Source organism: Scomber japonicus, chromosome 12 (genome assembly GCF_027409825.1).
Source record: "Scomber japonicus isolate fScoJap1 chromosome 12, fScoJap1.pri, whole genome shotgun sequence".
NCBI classification, from domain to species: domain Eukaryota; kingdom Metazoa; phylum Chordata; class Actinopteri; order Scombriformes; family Scombridae; genus Scomber; species Scomber japonicus.
This window is the reverse complement of record NC_070589.1, coordinates 18,615,662-18,632,670: the sequence shown is the minus strand read 5'-3', so window position 1 is coordinate 18,632,670 and position 17,009 is coordinate 18,615,662. Positions and strand designations below refer to the sequence as shown.

Here is a 17,009-nt window from a genome sequence, read left to right as displayed (position 1 = left end):
GAAGATAAATATATATTTCTAATGTGTCATATTATTTTTTCCACTTTTTCATTTTTCAACATTGACTATAATAATCTCTTTCCTCTCTGACATATTTACAGAAGAAGACATACCAGTGCATCAAATGTCAGATGGTATTCTACAGTGAATGGGACATCCAAGTTCATGTGGCCAACCACATGCTGGGTAGGAGATTTTCTTTTTGTTTGATTCATTATGGTCTCTTTTGCAATCCTGCAGTGACACAAGCCATATAAAATGATGTTTGTGTACTATCAACGTAAATGTGTTTTTCTACGTTTCCTAAAGTATTCAATGTAGCATAAATTTAATCGGTGTGGCTTTTAGGTGTGTGATTTAAATGTAAGAGGGAATGATTTTATATGACCATCATCAATACAATATACAAATCATTAAGGGAAATTCACCCAATGTCACAACAAATATTGAATAATTTTATATAAATTCAGACATAGTCTTTTCATAATTGTGAAAATGAATCACATACTGAGAATTGATGTGATATATGTAATAAAATATTTGACCCTGTCTCATTCAGGCTCACAAGTATCTGGATCACATCACCAAATAGGTGGAATTATTTTAATATTTTGACCATCAACTGCATCCCCAGTGTTGTGCATTTATAAATCCATCATCTTCATTTCCCCATGCATGTGAATGGTTAAGTATAGTATGTGTGCATGTTTGTGGAGCAGAATCTCTCCACTTCAAACCACTCTGTAATGAAGGTAGTTTGAAGTAGTGGAAACATACAGATTGTTGAAATATTTAAATCCAATACAGATTTTATTCAAATTGTTTAAAATTCCAAATATTATCCCACATTTTTTGAAGAATCTCCACATTGCTACTGTATATTTTTGGTTTGGTTGTTTTTTATGCATCTTCACTTAAGTAGTCCATTCAGATGACTGAAATCTGAATACATTTGGTAACATACTTTCATGCTCTCTGCATTTAATGACGTCAAATCAACTGAAGAAATGGATTTTTTATTTTATTACATTGTGCATCAAAAATATTCCAAATTACTCATTCCCTTTCACAAGATTCCTAGATTCTTAAACAAAGAGTGCTGGTGTGACACTAACCTCCACAATTTTCAAAATGTCTTTACTTTTGGTTGTCATTTGTATGCAGGCAGAATAATTTGTGAAGAACAGACAATTGGAAAACAGGTTTTCTTGCCTGCAGTAAGTAGGCGAATTCCGGTCTCACGTTCCTTTATTCATTCATTTATTCAGCTCGTTTGGCGGCTCTTTCATTACACTGCATTATCTGTTGTCTTCAGTGGGAGAGAGACTCATTGATCTGGAACCAAACCGCCTCTCTGTTTGGGACACGCTTCTAGGCGCAGGTGAATTTAAACACGGTGGGCAATTCTATCAGGACTGGTAGGCAATTCTATCAGGGACCCACTGTTTGTGCATAAACAATCAGAAGCATGTGATTTGTGATTTTGATGCTGCGGTGTATTTGCAAAGGAGAGAGACGAGCTGAGAGTGTGTAGGTGTGTATTTTGTATTCATCTTTGCGATCTGCTCACCCACTAGTCTACTGGGGGTGCCTAATACAGTACCATGCCAGCATTAGTCCTTTCTCTCGCAAAGGCAGGCACGGAGCACACTGGGAGGGTAGAAAACAAACCCCCCTACTGGTTATTTTATGTCTTTCAGCCGCACAAGCACACCGTTCCCCTATAATAGTGGAATTCAGACAGCTTAAGATAACAGGAGGATAGGTGATTGGGTTATTGTCTGATGTCTTACTTCTCTGATATGCCATTGCTTTGTATTCGACATGATCACGGGTTTCATCAGACTCCTCAAAAGGGTTTCTGTTAGATGCATTTGTTTTTCTGATCTGTAAAATATGGAGAAAACAAAACTCATTGTGATGACAATTTAGTAGAAAGATGAAGTTGTCAAGAAGTGATTGCATTTTGTAAAACAAACAAACAAAAAGGAATCTGAATAGAATAAAGAAAATATATTTAACTGAAGATGTAGTAAGGTTAGTTGTCAACGATACTGATGTTGGTTCTCATGGCTTTAACAGATACTTAAGAATTGGTCCCTTTTTAATGTAGAATAGGGTTTATTCTGATCCAACATATAATCACTGCAAAGCTAATTTGGGCCAAAAACACAGAGAAAAAAATACTCATTTGGAAAAGCTCTAAATACCTTCTCTACTGAAAAAAGGGACACTTTCTCCTTTTAATGGCCATCTGCACAGGAGAGGGGAAACAGGGGGCTGGGGTCATCTCCGCTCAGCTGTCAGCGTTATTAGCGTAGGTAATGGAGCAGACGCTGGATTCATAGGGGTGTTGTTTTCAGCCCCGCTCCATGGTGTCAGTTCACACTGATAACTCTATATATAGTGATGTGCCGTGACATAACCATAGTGCTAAGTGTATGGGACAACAAAACCTGAGCCTGTTTCACCCAGACAAGTCCACATTAGCTGCCTTTGTAATACAATAGTCTTCCTAAACCAAGTGCACTCAGCCTCCACCCTCACCTCCTTCCATCAAGCCGGAGTGCTCGTGGCTGCCTCTTCTGTTCGACTGCCAGCACATTTTGATGCATGAATATTACACTCAGATGATGACGATCCTAGTTCAGACATAAAGCGCAGCTCTGGTGGCCAGCTACTCGACATTTACTATGATAATGGAGGTAAATGAAAGGGAAGGAGGTGGCCATGGGTGCAGAAGGGTGTGTTGCAGACCAGACCCAGCCAAGCCTGTGAACGGCCCCACGTGTCTTAAGATGGAGGCCACAGCCTGCTAGGGCCCAGATGGATCAGTACACATTTGCTGTACAGCTGGTCGCTCTGTTTGGGGACCTGGTGTGATACTCCTATGGAGAAAAAAATGATATCGCCACCATCCAAGGAGCAATTTAATAGCAGGCCAGAAGACAGCTGGCCACTCTTTAGTTTAGAGTTTTTTTGGCATGGCACACTTACAGAATTGAGGGTGTCCGATTTTTCTCCAGAGACACAGATTTATACAGCTTTCAGCTGCTGCAGTCACTATCAAATCCCTTATTTTTATTTTTATTTGTGATAAGAAAGAAAATCTGTCCATCAATTGATTTGTTGTCTTCATTTGTAGTAATGCCATACTACAGGATATTTAAAATCACAGTCCTTTCTCAAAGTCGTTATGTGTTTTTTGTTTTTTCTACGAGGACCTTTGAAGGTCTTTCATTGACACAAAAGCCAGTTTGGTTTTATCAGCACGCCATCAAGCCACCCCATTGCTTCACTTTGACCCCACTGTAAACTATGACATTTGGAGCCTCATGGGGGGCACGTTTGGCCCATTTATCGCGCTGTTTCAAATGTCCCTATGTGGATTTTCAGAGCCCTGACATGTTTTGAAGCACAGGCTCTGTCTTAAAGGGTTTTAAAGGTGAAAAGGTTTTTGCTTTTCTGTTATATCTGCTTTCAATCCAATTCTCATCTCACTCCTGTCCATTCCAAGCAGCTCTTGCCAAGGTGGCAGTGTTCAGAAGGACAATTGTAAACAAACAAACCAACCCACATCCCAGAAAAAGTGTTTTTGGGGTCACCTCTACAGATTTTTTGGGTTGGTGACAGCATTGAGCTAGAAGCCAAGTCAGGGAGGAGCCTTCTCTCACAGAGAGGAGCCGGTGGCCTGGTCGGCCCAGGCAGAGGGGGGCACTGGAGGAGTGGAAAGGTTCGGGGGCGGAGAGGGAAAGGCACATTTGCTGTACAGCTGGCCGCTCTGTGTGAAGCAGGCACTGTGGGCCGTTACAGAGCTGGAGAGGAGAGCGAGTGAGACGCCTTTAGCTTTCTCTTCCTCCTCTCTGTTCTCTTTTTCTCCTTCCACCCCTCACTGTCCACTATCTCTCCCTTTTCCTCTGCCTCACTATATAGCACTCATATTTTTGTAATAACCAAGTTCCAACCTGGCAAAACATACTGTGTTGGCTATTAGTTGGGGAACAGACAAGAGACACACTGTAACAGTTTTTGAAGCTGAAAGCTATGTGTTGTTTCTTGCTAAGGGCCGCAAATTATCCTTGACACATATCCTTTTGTCTTTGGCCCCTAGAGCAACTTGTCCAGTGTATGTTGATTGCATGGTCTCCATCACTGTCTCTGCCCTGGTGGCAGCACATTTAATACTCCATGTTTCCCCTCCTGGTGAATAAACAGTATATGGTATTTTCATTCTTTGTTTCTTTTCCTATAACCCTTCCTGATTAGTTATGTCTGATGCTGTTCCCTCAATTTCTGGGACTCATTCATAGAGCACATACACATGTAATCTGCTAACAAACATGGCCAAACACTCCTCATTTGACTCCTAGGGGGCTGGATCAGAGTCAGCACTCAATAGACAACACAGCACAGGAACAGGATCAATCTTATGAAATAAATAAGAGAACAGGCTTGGACCAGCTAGTGGAAACAAAGGAAACCATGCGTGCCATATACTGAGTGTGATATCTGGCTGCTTTTATTAATTGGTGATTAATAACGCCTCTCTGTTCGTTAGCGCAGTCACCTCCCGTGCAGCCAAGTGTGTTGCTGCTAATATGCAATTATGCGCACCTTACTGCTCGTTACATTATACCTCTCCCTGACTAATGTGGCGTCCATGAGGAGAATAGAAAACAGAGTGAGCTGCAAAAAGGTGCTATCAGTAAGAATCTCACATTCACTGTGTTACCTACCAGTCTGATTTGAAAACAAAAAAAAACAAAAAAAACACCAAGTTTCTTACAAATTCCTCAATGTAACCAGGAGACTGCATTAAAAGTTTTACAGCATTGCAGAGACTGCTTTGCTCTTCTTGGTGTTTTTGTTGTAAAGCAGAGGTAATTGACATCACCATGGGGATGCTCTGTTGCTAGGCCAGACAAGCTCAGTCTGATGTGGTCCTTATCTATTGATTTTCCTGACATTTCCCCACACCTCACAGACTAGGCCAACATGTGAGAAAATATCTGATGCTCTCAGTTCATACAGCCTGTTTGTACAAACTCTGAGTGAACACTTGCTGCCCCTTACTGCATTGCAATTGCTAGGTTCATGTCACCATGGTGATTTGGTGAAAATTCCTTGCAGTGATTGGTCGAACAGTGTTCGCTGTTGAGTTATTCCTTCTACAGCATAAATTACAACTAAATTCAATAATACTGATTTTTATGAACTTTTCCTTTGAATTTAAAGGCATTATCTAATGAAGGTTTCACTGGTGTACTTTTAGAATCCTCCTATGCAAGTCTAGTTCAGGACGACCTGAATAAAGGTAGGCTCTTCCTGTTCTTCAGGGTATGTTTTATTGATATACAGGAGGGATGTCTCCTTTAGAGTGTTAATGTCAACCCTTGTTCTGAAGTGAAGCCCATAAATACTGAATGATCAGAATTAACCTCTGCATTACTCCACCTCCCCATGGTCTCTGAGATGTCACTGAGGCCGTAGGTGCATGCGCACCCCTGGTCTGATGGGGTTGCTTAGCAGTCTGACTGGAGGGGGGCTTTTGGGAGAAGTGCAAACAGACAGTCCTGCCTTAGTAAAGGTCAGAGCTGCAACCTACACCTCTCAAATCCCAGCCTGGCCCTGATGGGACCAGGGTTCCAGTCGTGCCTAGAGATGCTTGTGGTAAGGGAGAATTACAGTCAGAGTGAAGTGGTGTGCTACTGCTGAGCTGCATTGCTTTTAGAGGTTGTCAGCACAACTAGTAGTCTGACAGATCTGATCTAACTTTGTGTATCGGCTCTCACTTAGTGTGTTTTTGGAATGACATACATGCTGGGACACCAGTATGCTACTGAATAGAAAAGAGTTTCAGTGTTGTTCTCAAAATTGTTGTAAAGTATGTTTTGTAGGCGAAGAGAGGTTTGTTTTAGAATGCATACAAACTCCAAAAGAGTACCACAAAAAGTTTTCACTCTCTTTATGGAACAAAATGGTGGTTTTCCAAAGTATCATGTAACGAATGACTATCCTCGTCGAACTTTTGCTGTGTGAATGGCAGACAGGGGAGGAGAAGGGAGGGGGATAGGGTTCTGAAAGGCCCCCCAGCGTCAAAGCCTTAATAATCATGTGAGCAGCGCTGGACTTCATTACCCTCCTGTTCGACAGGCCGAGTGCCAGCCTGGATTGCTGGCTGGCTGTGGCAAGGTCAACGGCGGAGGAAAAACCAGTTACTGTGTTACTCTGGAGCGGAATGGAGAGGGGCGGCCATCTGTCAGCTCAGGCCTGCCATACCCGCAGAGCAAATGGACACGGGCGGCCAGAGGAGAGGCCACAGACACCCATAGAGCTAAACCCAGTGAGCATAACACTGAGGCATGGAAACAGATCCAGCCAAAGAGATGGGCCTTGGTACCACTAAAACACATATATACACACACAGAGCGGAGAAGATAAGGCTATCTCCAAGAATTTTGGCAGCAGGTTGTGTGTGTTTATGCATGTTTGTTTTTTAGTGTCAGCGCACTATTGGGCCCCTACTGTTTTAAGTCCAGATGGCAAACCATTTGATAAAAAGTTGATAAAAGTTTTGCTTGGCTTGCCAACGGTAAATGTTTTAATCATAGTGTTCCTTTATTAAGATAAACTGCTTCTGAATCTAAAAACAGAATATGTTATCTTTGTCTTTAGACCACATACGGATCGAGTGAATACGTGTTTTCTTCTTAGTGACAAAGCTAGCAACACCGTCATTTGCAGTATCATCAGATGTCATGCTTTTCCATATCAGACTCCAGCTTAACTGTTTCACCTTGCTGGCTGTTTGTCGGCTCCTGAGTCTCTCTGTAAGGACCTTTACGATGCCCTCTGGCCAAAGTGGAAGAACCCTGTGGAATGTTCCAAAGCTCTCTAATAGGTTTCAGGTGCTGCGGGCCACCGGCCAGCCCCCTACCATCACCCCACTCTGTGTGTCTTGTGTGATAGGACTCCCTGCTCAACAGTCAAAGCACCGCCATTTCTCCTCTACAAGAGAGAGGACAGAGCTATGAAATGGATACCCATCCTTGTTTACTGTAAAAATCTTTGCTTGTCTTTACAATAGACAGTTTTTCTTTACTCTTTCTTTGTTTCACTGTGAGCCCTGTTCATCCCCTTTAACTAGAATTTAAATGTATTTAGATTCTGGTCAGATAAAAGTGTAGCAGCTTCTCTTGCACATATGGGTGAAGTTCCGGCAGAAATGCAATTTGCATGTGTACCATCCCACAACTCAGCACAGCTAAAGTTGCCTCCTTGTTTTCCTCCTGCGTCGAGAGTACCAACCCCCGGCTCGAGCGTCAACATGCTCCGGAAAACAGGGAGATGGTCCTGGGCGATTCCCCCCACATTAATGGAAATCACACAGGAACTCCCTGGATGAAAGCTTTATTAGTTATTAAGGTTTAATGTTGATATCAGTGCTTATATGTTTACTGGAGTGCATGGCGCTGCTGATGTGGAATTGTCAGAGAGGTGCAGATTTAGTAAGGAATTAGTGTACACCCAGGATTTAATTAAGGGGATCTATTTCCATCTTGTTAGAAAGAGATAATGTGAGTACTGCATGCATCATAGGTTATAATATTAAATGGTGCTTCCTCTAACAGCATTATATCTACTACAGTAGGTGTTTGTAGATTATAGAATGAAAACAAAATATTATATTTGGCTGTATTGTAGCTTAAGATATTTTATGTACAAAAGCTCTCTGTGTTATCTGTGAAAGAAAGAAGAAGAAGTGTTATCATATTTTGGTGTTTTTTTGTTTGTTTGTTTAATGTTTTTTTTCTTTTCTTTGAGTAGAAATACACTGACATAAATACACGTGACAGTAATTAGAGTTAAAATGGTCACACTTCCACTCTTTTCATATGTCTTGTTCCATTTCCAGCATGACAGTGGAGTGTGAACACTGAAGCGACATGGCCTCTTTGTCTCTCCATTTGTCCCACCACTGCCTAGAGACGTAAACCTTAAGCCACTCACTCTCTGATTAATCTTTAACATTTATAATTACTAATTAAGTTAGTAAGAGACTTTTAATGTAGTCCTCCTTCAATGGGGAGCAGAGAGGACAACAGATCATTAGCTTCAATAATGAACGCGGATGAGACAGATAATGGCCTATGATAGGTGAATACTGACAGTTATATTAAATGAGGCGAGTATATGGGAAATGCAAGTACTGCAAGTAGCACTTCGTGGAGTCAAAGGCACAGGGAGACAAGGTGCTGAAGTAACTCCAGAAAGGCCTTGAAGCATTTCATCTTAGAGTTTGTACTAATTAAAACATATATCTGTCACACAGTGTGGTGTATACATGCACACAATGTACATCTGCACTGGTTATTGTGTCAACGCCAGTTTCAAGAGCAGATTTTATTTATTCATTCACACTGGTTTCATTGAGTTTTTGCTGTCCCTAACGTCTTTGGTGTATCTCATTATCACATTATTACATTAGTGTCTGCATTATCCTGGTGGCTGTAAGTTGCTGCCCATTAAAAGAGTCATTTTATCTCAGTTTTTTTTAGCTTAACGACGATGCTACCCTGGCACATTCCGTGAGCCTTCCCACTTTGGGGAAGGTGCTTATGCCATAATGATTATTATCATTAAGAAGATATTAATGTGCTTAGTGTTTGCGACCCAGCTGCTCATCATGGCCTGAGCTCCCTACCGGGGAGGGAAGAGAGCTTCTGCCAAAACGGACAGTGCATGCAGGCCACCGCCCACCTGTCCAGAGGTTTCAGGGTCGGTAGAGGTCACACCTACCTACCTCCCTGCCCTCTGCTGAACTGGAGGAGGGAGGGCTTGAAACAGAAAATTGGAAGAGATGAATTGTGGTGTGTGTTGTGGAAGTAACTTAAAAAGCGCTTCTTGATGAACCAAAGTGTAATGAATTCAAGTGATTTTTAAAACTCAACCCAGATTGTAAGGATCTTTTTCTTACACAATATCAACATACATATTAATTATAGTCATGTTACTCTGGTGTGAGGGGAAATGTGTGTTTTCCCGATAGAGAATAATGCCACATAATTAGTCATTGAATTTCAATGTTGCTATTATTTCAGGGTATTTCAGCAAGAGAGCACTAATCCTAGATTTATTTTTATTTTTTATTTTGCATCAAGTTAGAGTTTTGCAAATCATTTGTTTAGTTTTCTTAATTGTTTATTCAAAAATCTTTATAAAAAAGCGTACCTTTTTTGTATTTTAACACAGATACAGTGAATGGAAATTGTTTGATGACTCCTGACATGAAGCTCCATACACACCGATAGACAGCATTGGGCTGAAAGCAGCCTGGCTCATCGTCCTCTAGTCTCAGTTTTAAATTGCCGCTTCATTAGGGCTTGGAAAAGAAACCCATGGTTACATTTAATCAAACGAATCGGTATGGCAGACCCACATAATCAATCACAATCCTTATCCAATATGCTACATTCTGTAACTACCAAGCTGGCTTGGAAAAAAGTCAATTATGGCCTCTCTCTCTGCTCCTCTCCCGGTGTTGCTGTGATATTATACTGTTGCTGCAGTTGTTTTCATTATGCAAACATGGTCTGTGTGCATCTCACATGTACAGCCTTTTCCTATTCATGCGGTTATTTCCTATTTTTCTTTTTTATACTGCTAGTTCTTGTATGATACATGGACTGGGGGGTTGTTGAGGAGTGTGATGTGCCATATCTGGAATAATCAAATTAACTATTAATGATTTTTGCTCTCAAACTAACACTTGTGTTACATAGTGGGCTGCAGCCAGTGATGTTGTTCATATTTCATATTATTCGTGTCCATATGGATATGTTCTCACTGTCTGTCTCCATATGAAATCGTTTACTGTTTGTTTCTATAGATGTTCTGCTTTCTCAAACCACATCCCTGAGTGCATTTATGTGAATGCAAACATGCACATACGGCACGCACACACAGATGCACACTCACAAATAAACACTGTAAACATGCTTGTGTACTGTACACACACTCATCACTCAATCCATCAATCCTTTTTTTTCTTTTCCTCTTCTTGTGTGTTCTTTCTCCCTACCTTTTCACTTCAGTGCTCAGCCTCATGCACAATCAACATGCTCCACATAATACACACAGCCAAGAAAACACACATACACACACACACACACACACACACACACAGGCAGGCACACACAAGGTAGCTAGGTTGGTGGGGGCCACGGCTGCAGCTCTTCTGCGCAGTCCCAGAGTGGCTCCCGGGGCTCGGCTGCCAGTTGTTTGCCAGCGTCTCCGGGTGGAATTCATTCAAATTAAAGCGGTGGAATGAGGCCCGAGTCCCAGAATGCCTCGTCCCTCTCCTTCATCAGCATTCCGCCGATGAGAGTAATTAAAGCAGAAATTAATTCTGCTGTAAGCAGAGGAGCCACAGAATAACTGATATTAGAGGCTGGATGATGAATGCTTGGCATCAAGGGAGGTCTCAGGGGAGGAAGGGGAAATTCACAGATCTCTTTTTCTTTCTTTCTTTCATTCTTTCTTTCTATCTGTTTTTCTGTGCGTCTTTCTTTCATTCTCTCTCTCGTTCGTTCTTTCTTTCCTTCCTTCTTTCTTTTTTCTTTCTTTCTTTCACTCATTCTTTCTTTCTTTTTCTCTTTTTCTATCGTTACAGTTTTTCATTTCTTTGGTTTGTGTCTCCATTTTTCCCTTCTATGCCATTCTCTCTCTGTCTGCTTACTACTTGCCCCTTCTCATCTTTTCATTTCTTACATCCTCCGTGGCAACATTTGTCCTTCCGTGCCGCCTAAAGATTGCCACGGAGAACTGAAGCCATTGGCTTTAAGCATGACTAAAGACGTTGCCACTAAGCCTCCTCTGCTCAGTAACAATATTTCACATTCTGTCAGCGCTAGTGCTCTTATTTTCAGTCAACAGGCATATTAGAGTGAACTCATGCTGCAAATGCTCAAGCTTTGTTGTTTGTCAACAAAAGCCAAAATGGAGAATGCTTCCAGAGACTGAATGCTATTATTTCAATTGTATTCTAATATCAGGGGCATACTATTAAGTGTCACAGGAAAAAATAGAAATCAGTGTAATTGTTAATCAGAATGTGAGTAACTATAGAAATGCATAATTATTGAATCTGACTAGCTTGGAACTAAACACAGTGTTATTTTCGAGACAAACTGCCTTTTTTTTCTCAGGCATAGTTTGAGACTAAACCTTGAAGCTCTCCAGATGATGTGATATTCTACCCAGGATGATTCAATGATCCCCCACGTCCCCTGACGCTTTATTTTTGGAATAGCACATCTTTAGCAAGAGCAGTCACAAGACTGAAAGACAAACAACTGAACTCATGAAACACTTAGGCTGGATGAGGCTGTCAGTGAGACTGTTTTCCTCTCTTAGAATCAAATGGAATTGAACAAAGGTTAGCTCTTTGGGGCTTTATGGTAATATGATATACGATGCTGCCATGGAATTTGCCAATGCTTGTCTTAGTACTGCAGTGTCTGACTCCAAGGAAGGAGTGAATGGTAATTATGCTGACCTCTGCCCCTCCCTCTCTTATTCTGCCCTCTGGGTAAAATGCCTAAGGAGGTAATAAACAATAGATATATTTGTCTTGTTTGTATTTCAGCTGCCTCTCTTTTAATGACACATGAGATTGGTCTCTATTTTGAAAATAATGCTGTATTGCATTTTTAATTGGTTTGTGCTAAAGAATTATCTCAATCAGATGTAAATGAGTAAAGGTTCAATCTGAGTTATGGACTGTGATTAAGAATTTAGATGGCTGGTTTGGAGTTGAAACACAAAGTGAATTATTAGGTACCATAAAGAGCCAAAATGAAGAGGCAATGCAAACTGGAGGTGAGACAGACTGAACCAACCACAAACCTGTTGATGAGGCCAAGTTGGGAGTCTATAAAGCTGGAGGGAAGATTCAGACTGGTACTGCTCAATAATGCTATGTCTAGTGGGAGCAGACAGACTGCTGTTTACAGCTGGATTTGTTTTCTCTCTACACATACAGTAACATGCCATGCAGAGTCAACAGAATGACTCACCATTGCAATAAAGCTGATTAATTTCACTGTATGTAAAAATATACAGTATATCAAAAAGGCAATAAACTCTGACTGCTTCTCTTTCCACAGTCTCCTTTTTTCTTTATTCCCTCTTTTGGAAAGATGATATGAAGCAGAAATAGTAATCATACAGTAAAGACATTTCCTCTAAATTATTTAGAAATGTGTCTTTTTATAGACAGGTTTACCTATGGACCTTACTAAAAGCTTGGTACTTAGCAGCAGTTTTCAGAGTGTATCTCTACACTGGATCTTATTGCTTTAGTGGATGATATTTCTCTTTATCGCTGTGAATGGTGATGCACAGTATGAGCAGTAAAGGCATATCTTGATGTCTGCCATCCTGGAAATGATGGCAGTATTGTTTGTTTGTCTGCTTTGTTCCATACACCAATAAAAATACGCTCAAAATGAAACCTCGGTGTAACGATGACCTTAAACGCAATGACACTCTTTCCCATAACATTGTGCTGTCCAATAGTCCAGAACTCCCCTAAGAGGCCTTACAGCAAGTCTAGGAGGAACCAAATGAGAGAGAAATCGATTACTTTCCTTTCTTCACTGTCTCTGCCCTGGCTGAATTACTGAAACAAGATGCTGCACTTAGAGGAGTCTTTTGAGAGGCAGAGGGAGAGAGAGAGGTGGGGGAGAGAGAAACACTTTTAGGGACATGGGTGCCATTTAGACTAGGACCATCTTCTCAGAGAAAGCCACTAAAAGCAGTGAATGATCCTCTTCCTGTCCCTGGCTGGGAGGCGGTTAGCCTCCTGTGGTTAAGTGAATACAGAACATCCACTCAGGTTTGAGGTCAACGCAAGATCATTAAAAAAGAATATTAATTTCTGAAGTCCAAGAATGACATTCATAATTTTATAGCTGTATCAGATCATCTTAAACTTTTGCTACACATAGCATAGTTACAGTGTGGTGTGTCCAAAACCATGAGACTGAGTCACATGGACACCGTCTGATGCTGTTGTCAGACTTCCTAATGTGAAATGGGTGTTGCTTAACATCCACACCAGGTTTATTGTCTGAACTATGAAGATGAAAATGAATCCCGTTCGTTGGGTAGACAGAATGTGGTGCTTAAGGGACCCAATCCCTGTAAGTGCCATTAAGTGGAAATTGCCGTTCACATATTCCAGTGGTTTGATTAATTACACTCTCTCATGTGCTTTCATAAAGGCCCAATGAAATATGGGGAGCAAATTGCATTGTGTTCCTGTATCCTGTTATGTAAAAGCAGTTTAATTATTGACACATGTTTTGCCACCTGGCAGGGGAAAGGATGGTTGGACATGAATAGGAATCATACAATAGATATTATGGACGGGTAGGGCTAGCACTTGAGATGCCATGTGTTTCTGTATCTGTGACTCATTTATGTCCCTGTCTTCTCACTGCATCAGGTTCTCCTACTGAATCAGAGCAAAGAGCAGACATGATCAGTTGGATATGTCGCAGCTGTAAGGAAAGCCTTTTGAGAAAGTGACTGCACTTTAAAACCTGTTTAACTTTGTGTGGTGGTGGTGCTTTTTAAAAGGTCTCTTCCAATAAATATGTAGTTAAGGAGATATTTTGTGAAGGCTGCACACTCTCTCAGGGGGATTAAAAGATCACTGCTGGTTTTGTGTGATATCTTAAGATAGCTCTTTTTTGATCAGAGCAGCGGCTTAGACACTGCTTAGTTACTGACACACTCCTACTTTGAACTCAAGGAAGCAGTGTAAGAAGACAACAAGCAAATCTGCAGTTTTAACTTAAAATCTCTTAATTCCCTTTTTTCTTTCCTTTTTCTTTGTTTCTGGACAGTGTTTTCCATGAACAGTGCCCTCTACTGCCATGGAGACTAAATAGCATCAGTGTGTCAGGGCAGTGCTTCCCTTCTGTTGTAGCCAGTAGTACTTAGGCTCCACTCTATTCTGTATTCTACAGTGTATGTGGAGGTATTAGCTCATAAAACCCTCCTACTGTCATATGAACCCACTGCCGTCCCTGAGCTCTATATGAACAGCAGGGCTCTGATACTTAGTCCCAAGCTGTTCCTGTTTGCCCAAAACGATCAGGCCTGGCCTCGTGCTCTCTACCTGATCTAGTTGACTGGGCTGTGTAAGTTAGGTAGGCAGTCCCTGTCTCCTTCCCCCTCCTCCCTCCCAATATGCACTTGGACCCGAGCTCAGGCTGCACCTTTTGTGTTCCATAGGGATAGGGGGGCCAGATGGAGGAATTTGATTAACCAGCAGTGGAGGACCAAATGTTCAATTGGATACAGAACCAGTTGGAAGGCGGGAGGGAGCGAGGGATGAGGCGGGGTAGAGGGAGAAATCTAAAATGGCTGGTCATGTGCGCCGGCCAACACTTTCCAAAGGGGAGCCCAAACAGACACTGAGGTGTAGTAATGCAGAAGCCCTTTTCCAAGTACCAGCTGGGCCTTTTAGGAGCCTCTATCCCCATAGCAGACACTCGGCAGCCTCCGAGCAGCTTGACTTTACCATATGTGGAACTTTTTTATGCTCCACCTGGTTTCCCCAGGGGACCTGTGCCGCTGGGACGCCGGAGGCAGGTGAATTGCTCTTAATGCAAGGCACTGAATCACTGGGCCAACAACATGAGGGAAGTGCCTAGGGAGAGGAAATGGATCTGCAGAAAGACTGGCGCGGACTGGCGCGACCTTGGAGCTAGTGCCCGCTGCGGAGCAGAAAACGAGGCTGTGTGACGTGTCATTGTGACTCCACTCACCACACACCTCCACTTCAGTAATATCCACACTTATGTTTCTTAAATAACATTGTGCATCAATTTACAATTTTTAAAAAATGGAACCTAATCCATTTGTTAGCTATGTCTTTCTCAGCAGTAATTTACAGCCTCTGTACCACTACCAATTCCATATCATTTCAATTACTCTTTTTGCAGTTTCCTCCTACAGTAGATGTTTGATATAATGATCTATTGATACAAATTTGACAGTGTTAGTTTAGTAAATGCAGTATGACAATATTCTACAATACAGGATTTTTGTCGCAAGCACCACATTTCCATCTTTATTTCGAAACATCAGTTGTTCTAACTCTTATTGGAGACTTAATATTTTTCTTAGATAGTTTGAGAGTATGGACCATCAGGACAGGTAGGTCAGATGAGGGAAATTTTGGCCAGGACAGTGGGGGTGTGGTCACTCTCCTGCCTGCACCTGTCTCACTGAGTCTGTGGCACAAAGCCAGAGGTCAGGGGTCACCACAGGGGGCTGTCAAGGTCAAAGGTTTATCACTCTCCAAGGGAGCCTGGAGCCATCACTCAGACTCTACAGTACACACGATCTGCCCAGTTCAGTTTTTTTCTTCCCCCACTTTTTCTAATCCTTCCAAATGGCTCGGGCAAAACTCCTGACAGCAGCGAAGAGAAACAAACTGTGGGGTGTGGAGCTCTAAGCCATCAGCTGGAGATTTCACTTTGAAAAGATTCCCTTTTACTCACTGCCCTTTCCACCAATCAGAGGGCCCGCCAGAGTCCAGGCACCCAGAGCAACTGCCCTCTGACCCTGCCAGTGGTTGTTGGTTTATTTTGTTTGGGCATTTTAGAGAGGATGGGGCTGCTTTCGACAGGTCAGGCAACATGACTTGGATGAGGTCTTTAGCAAAGACAGCCAGAGAGGGCGAATTTTGCAGCTCGAGAAAAGACTCAGGCTACTCTTAGCTTGTGGTGCAGTTCCACCATTGCACTCATATTACTAGTGAGGTTGTCATATTCATTGAGACATGTGGAAAATGGCCCACTTTGGGGGGAAAAGAGGGGCCATTCATGCAAAGTCAATTCCATCAAGCAGACAGAAATTCCTCGATACCTCTGTTTATGCAGCTGTGCCCTGTGATCAAATTACACCAACCCCCTTGCAATATACCCACGCCTCCCTTCTGCCCCTTATGCCACCACCGACCCCCCCACCACCACCACTTGAATTTGCCAGGAACCTTGGATGGGTCTCCCACTCACCAGGGGGAGTGGGAGAGGTAAAGAGACATGAGGGGGGCACATAACCCAGAGTTCCACCTACCCTCAGCAGTAATTGGGGCAAAGCCACGGAGCTTCCATGGGTCAGAGGAGGGGCCTGTCATGTGAGGGGCACATAGGGGCAGGCAAAGAAGGCACATCCCCAGAGAAGAAGTACTAACCGTCATGCTGTAGCACCAACTCTGACAGACCACAGGGAATGGACCCGCCGCATTGAGCCTGTCAGCTGTTCCAGCAGCGCAGAGCGATCGTGGAGCCCTCCGCTGGGACTGTATTACTGAAGGCTTTTCTTCTCTGCCACTGTTTTATTTTTTGGGTGGGGAGGGCAGAGTTGTGAGTCTGTGTGCGAGAAGGGGTGTTGAGGGGTATAATTGAGAGCACAGAGGGAGCTTCGTCTCTCCATCTTATGATTTGGAGGTGAAGACAAGCACCCTCGGGGGCCCCCTGTCAGAGCTTTTGGGCGCGCTCAGTGCAGACTTCAATAAAAACACACAAAAAGAATTCCCCCACAAGGGCGCCTGGCTGAATTGCTGACGCCAATGTAAAAGATTCCGTTTTCTGTGAATCATTTAGTACGCGACCCTGAGCACTCTACACAACGTGACAATAACAGGAAACCCCCCTCTGTCCCCCTTATCGTGAAAAAATGAGAATTGCAACAAACCGAGAGAATGAGTTTTTTTTTTTTCAAACATACTATTTCACACATCGATCACCCTGTGCCACTCCTCCATTTTCCTCTCCCCCTCCCAACTCTCATTCCTCTTTTCTTTTCTCCTCTCACTGTATTCCTGTCATGACAAATGTCAAACACAGTCAGTTAGGAGAGTGTTTTTTCTTTTTGGTAACCAAGCGCTTGCCAAGTCGAATGTGCGCTGGGACAAGACTGCTGCGGAA

General features: G+C 42.5%; 1 protein-coding gene across 3 annotated transcripts in view; it reads left to right on the top strand.

Annotated features, from left to right (window-relative positions):
- Positions 1-17,009, top strand: part of LOC128369162 (zinc finger protein 521-like) — a 93,604-nt gene that overhangs the window by 42,640 nt on the left and 33,955 nt on the right. For all 3 annotated transcript variants that reach the window (XM_053330155.1, XM_053330154.1, XM_053330153.1), the window contains one exon: positions 102-186. In XM_053330155.1, coding sequence (XP_053186130.1) covers positions 102-186 — 85 coding nt within the window. The remainder of the gene's footprint in view (positions 1-101; positions 187-17,009) is intronic.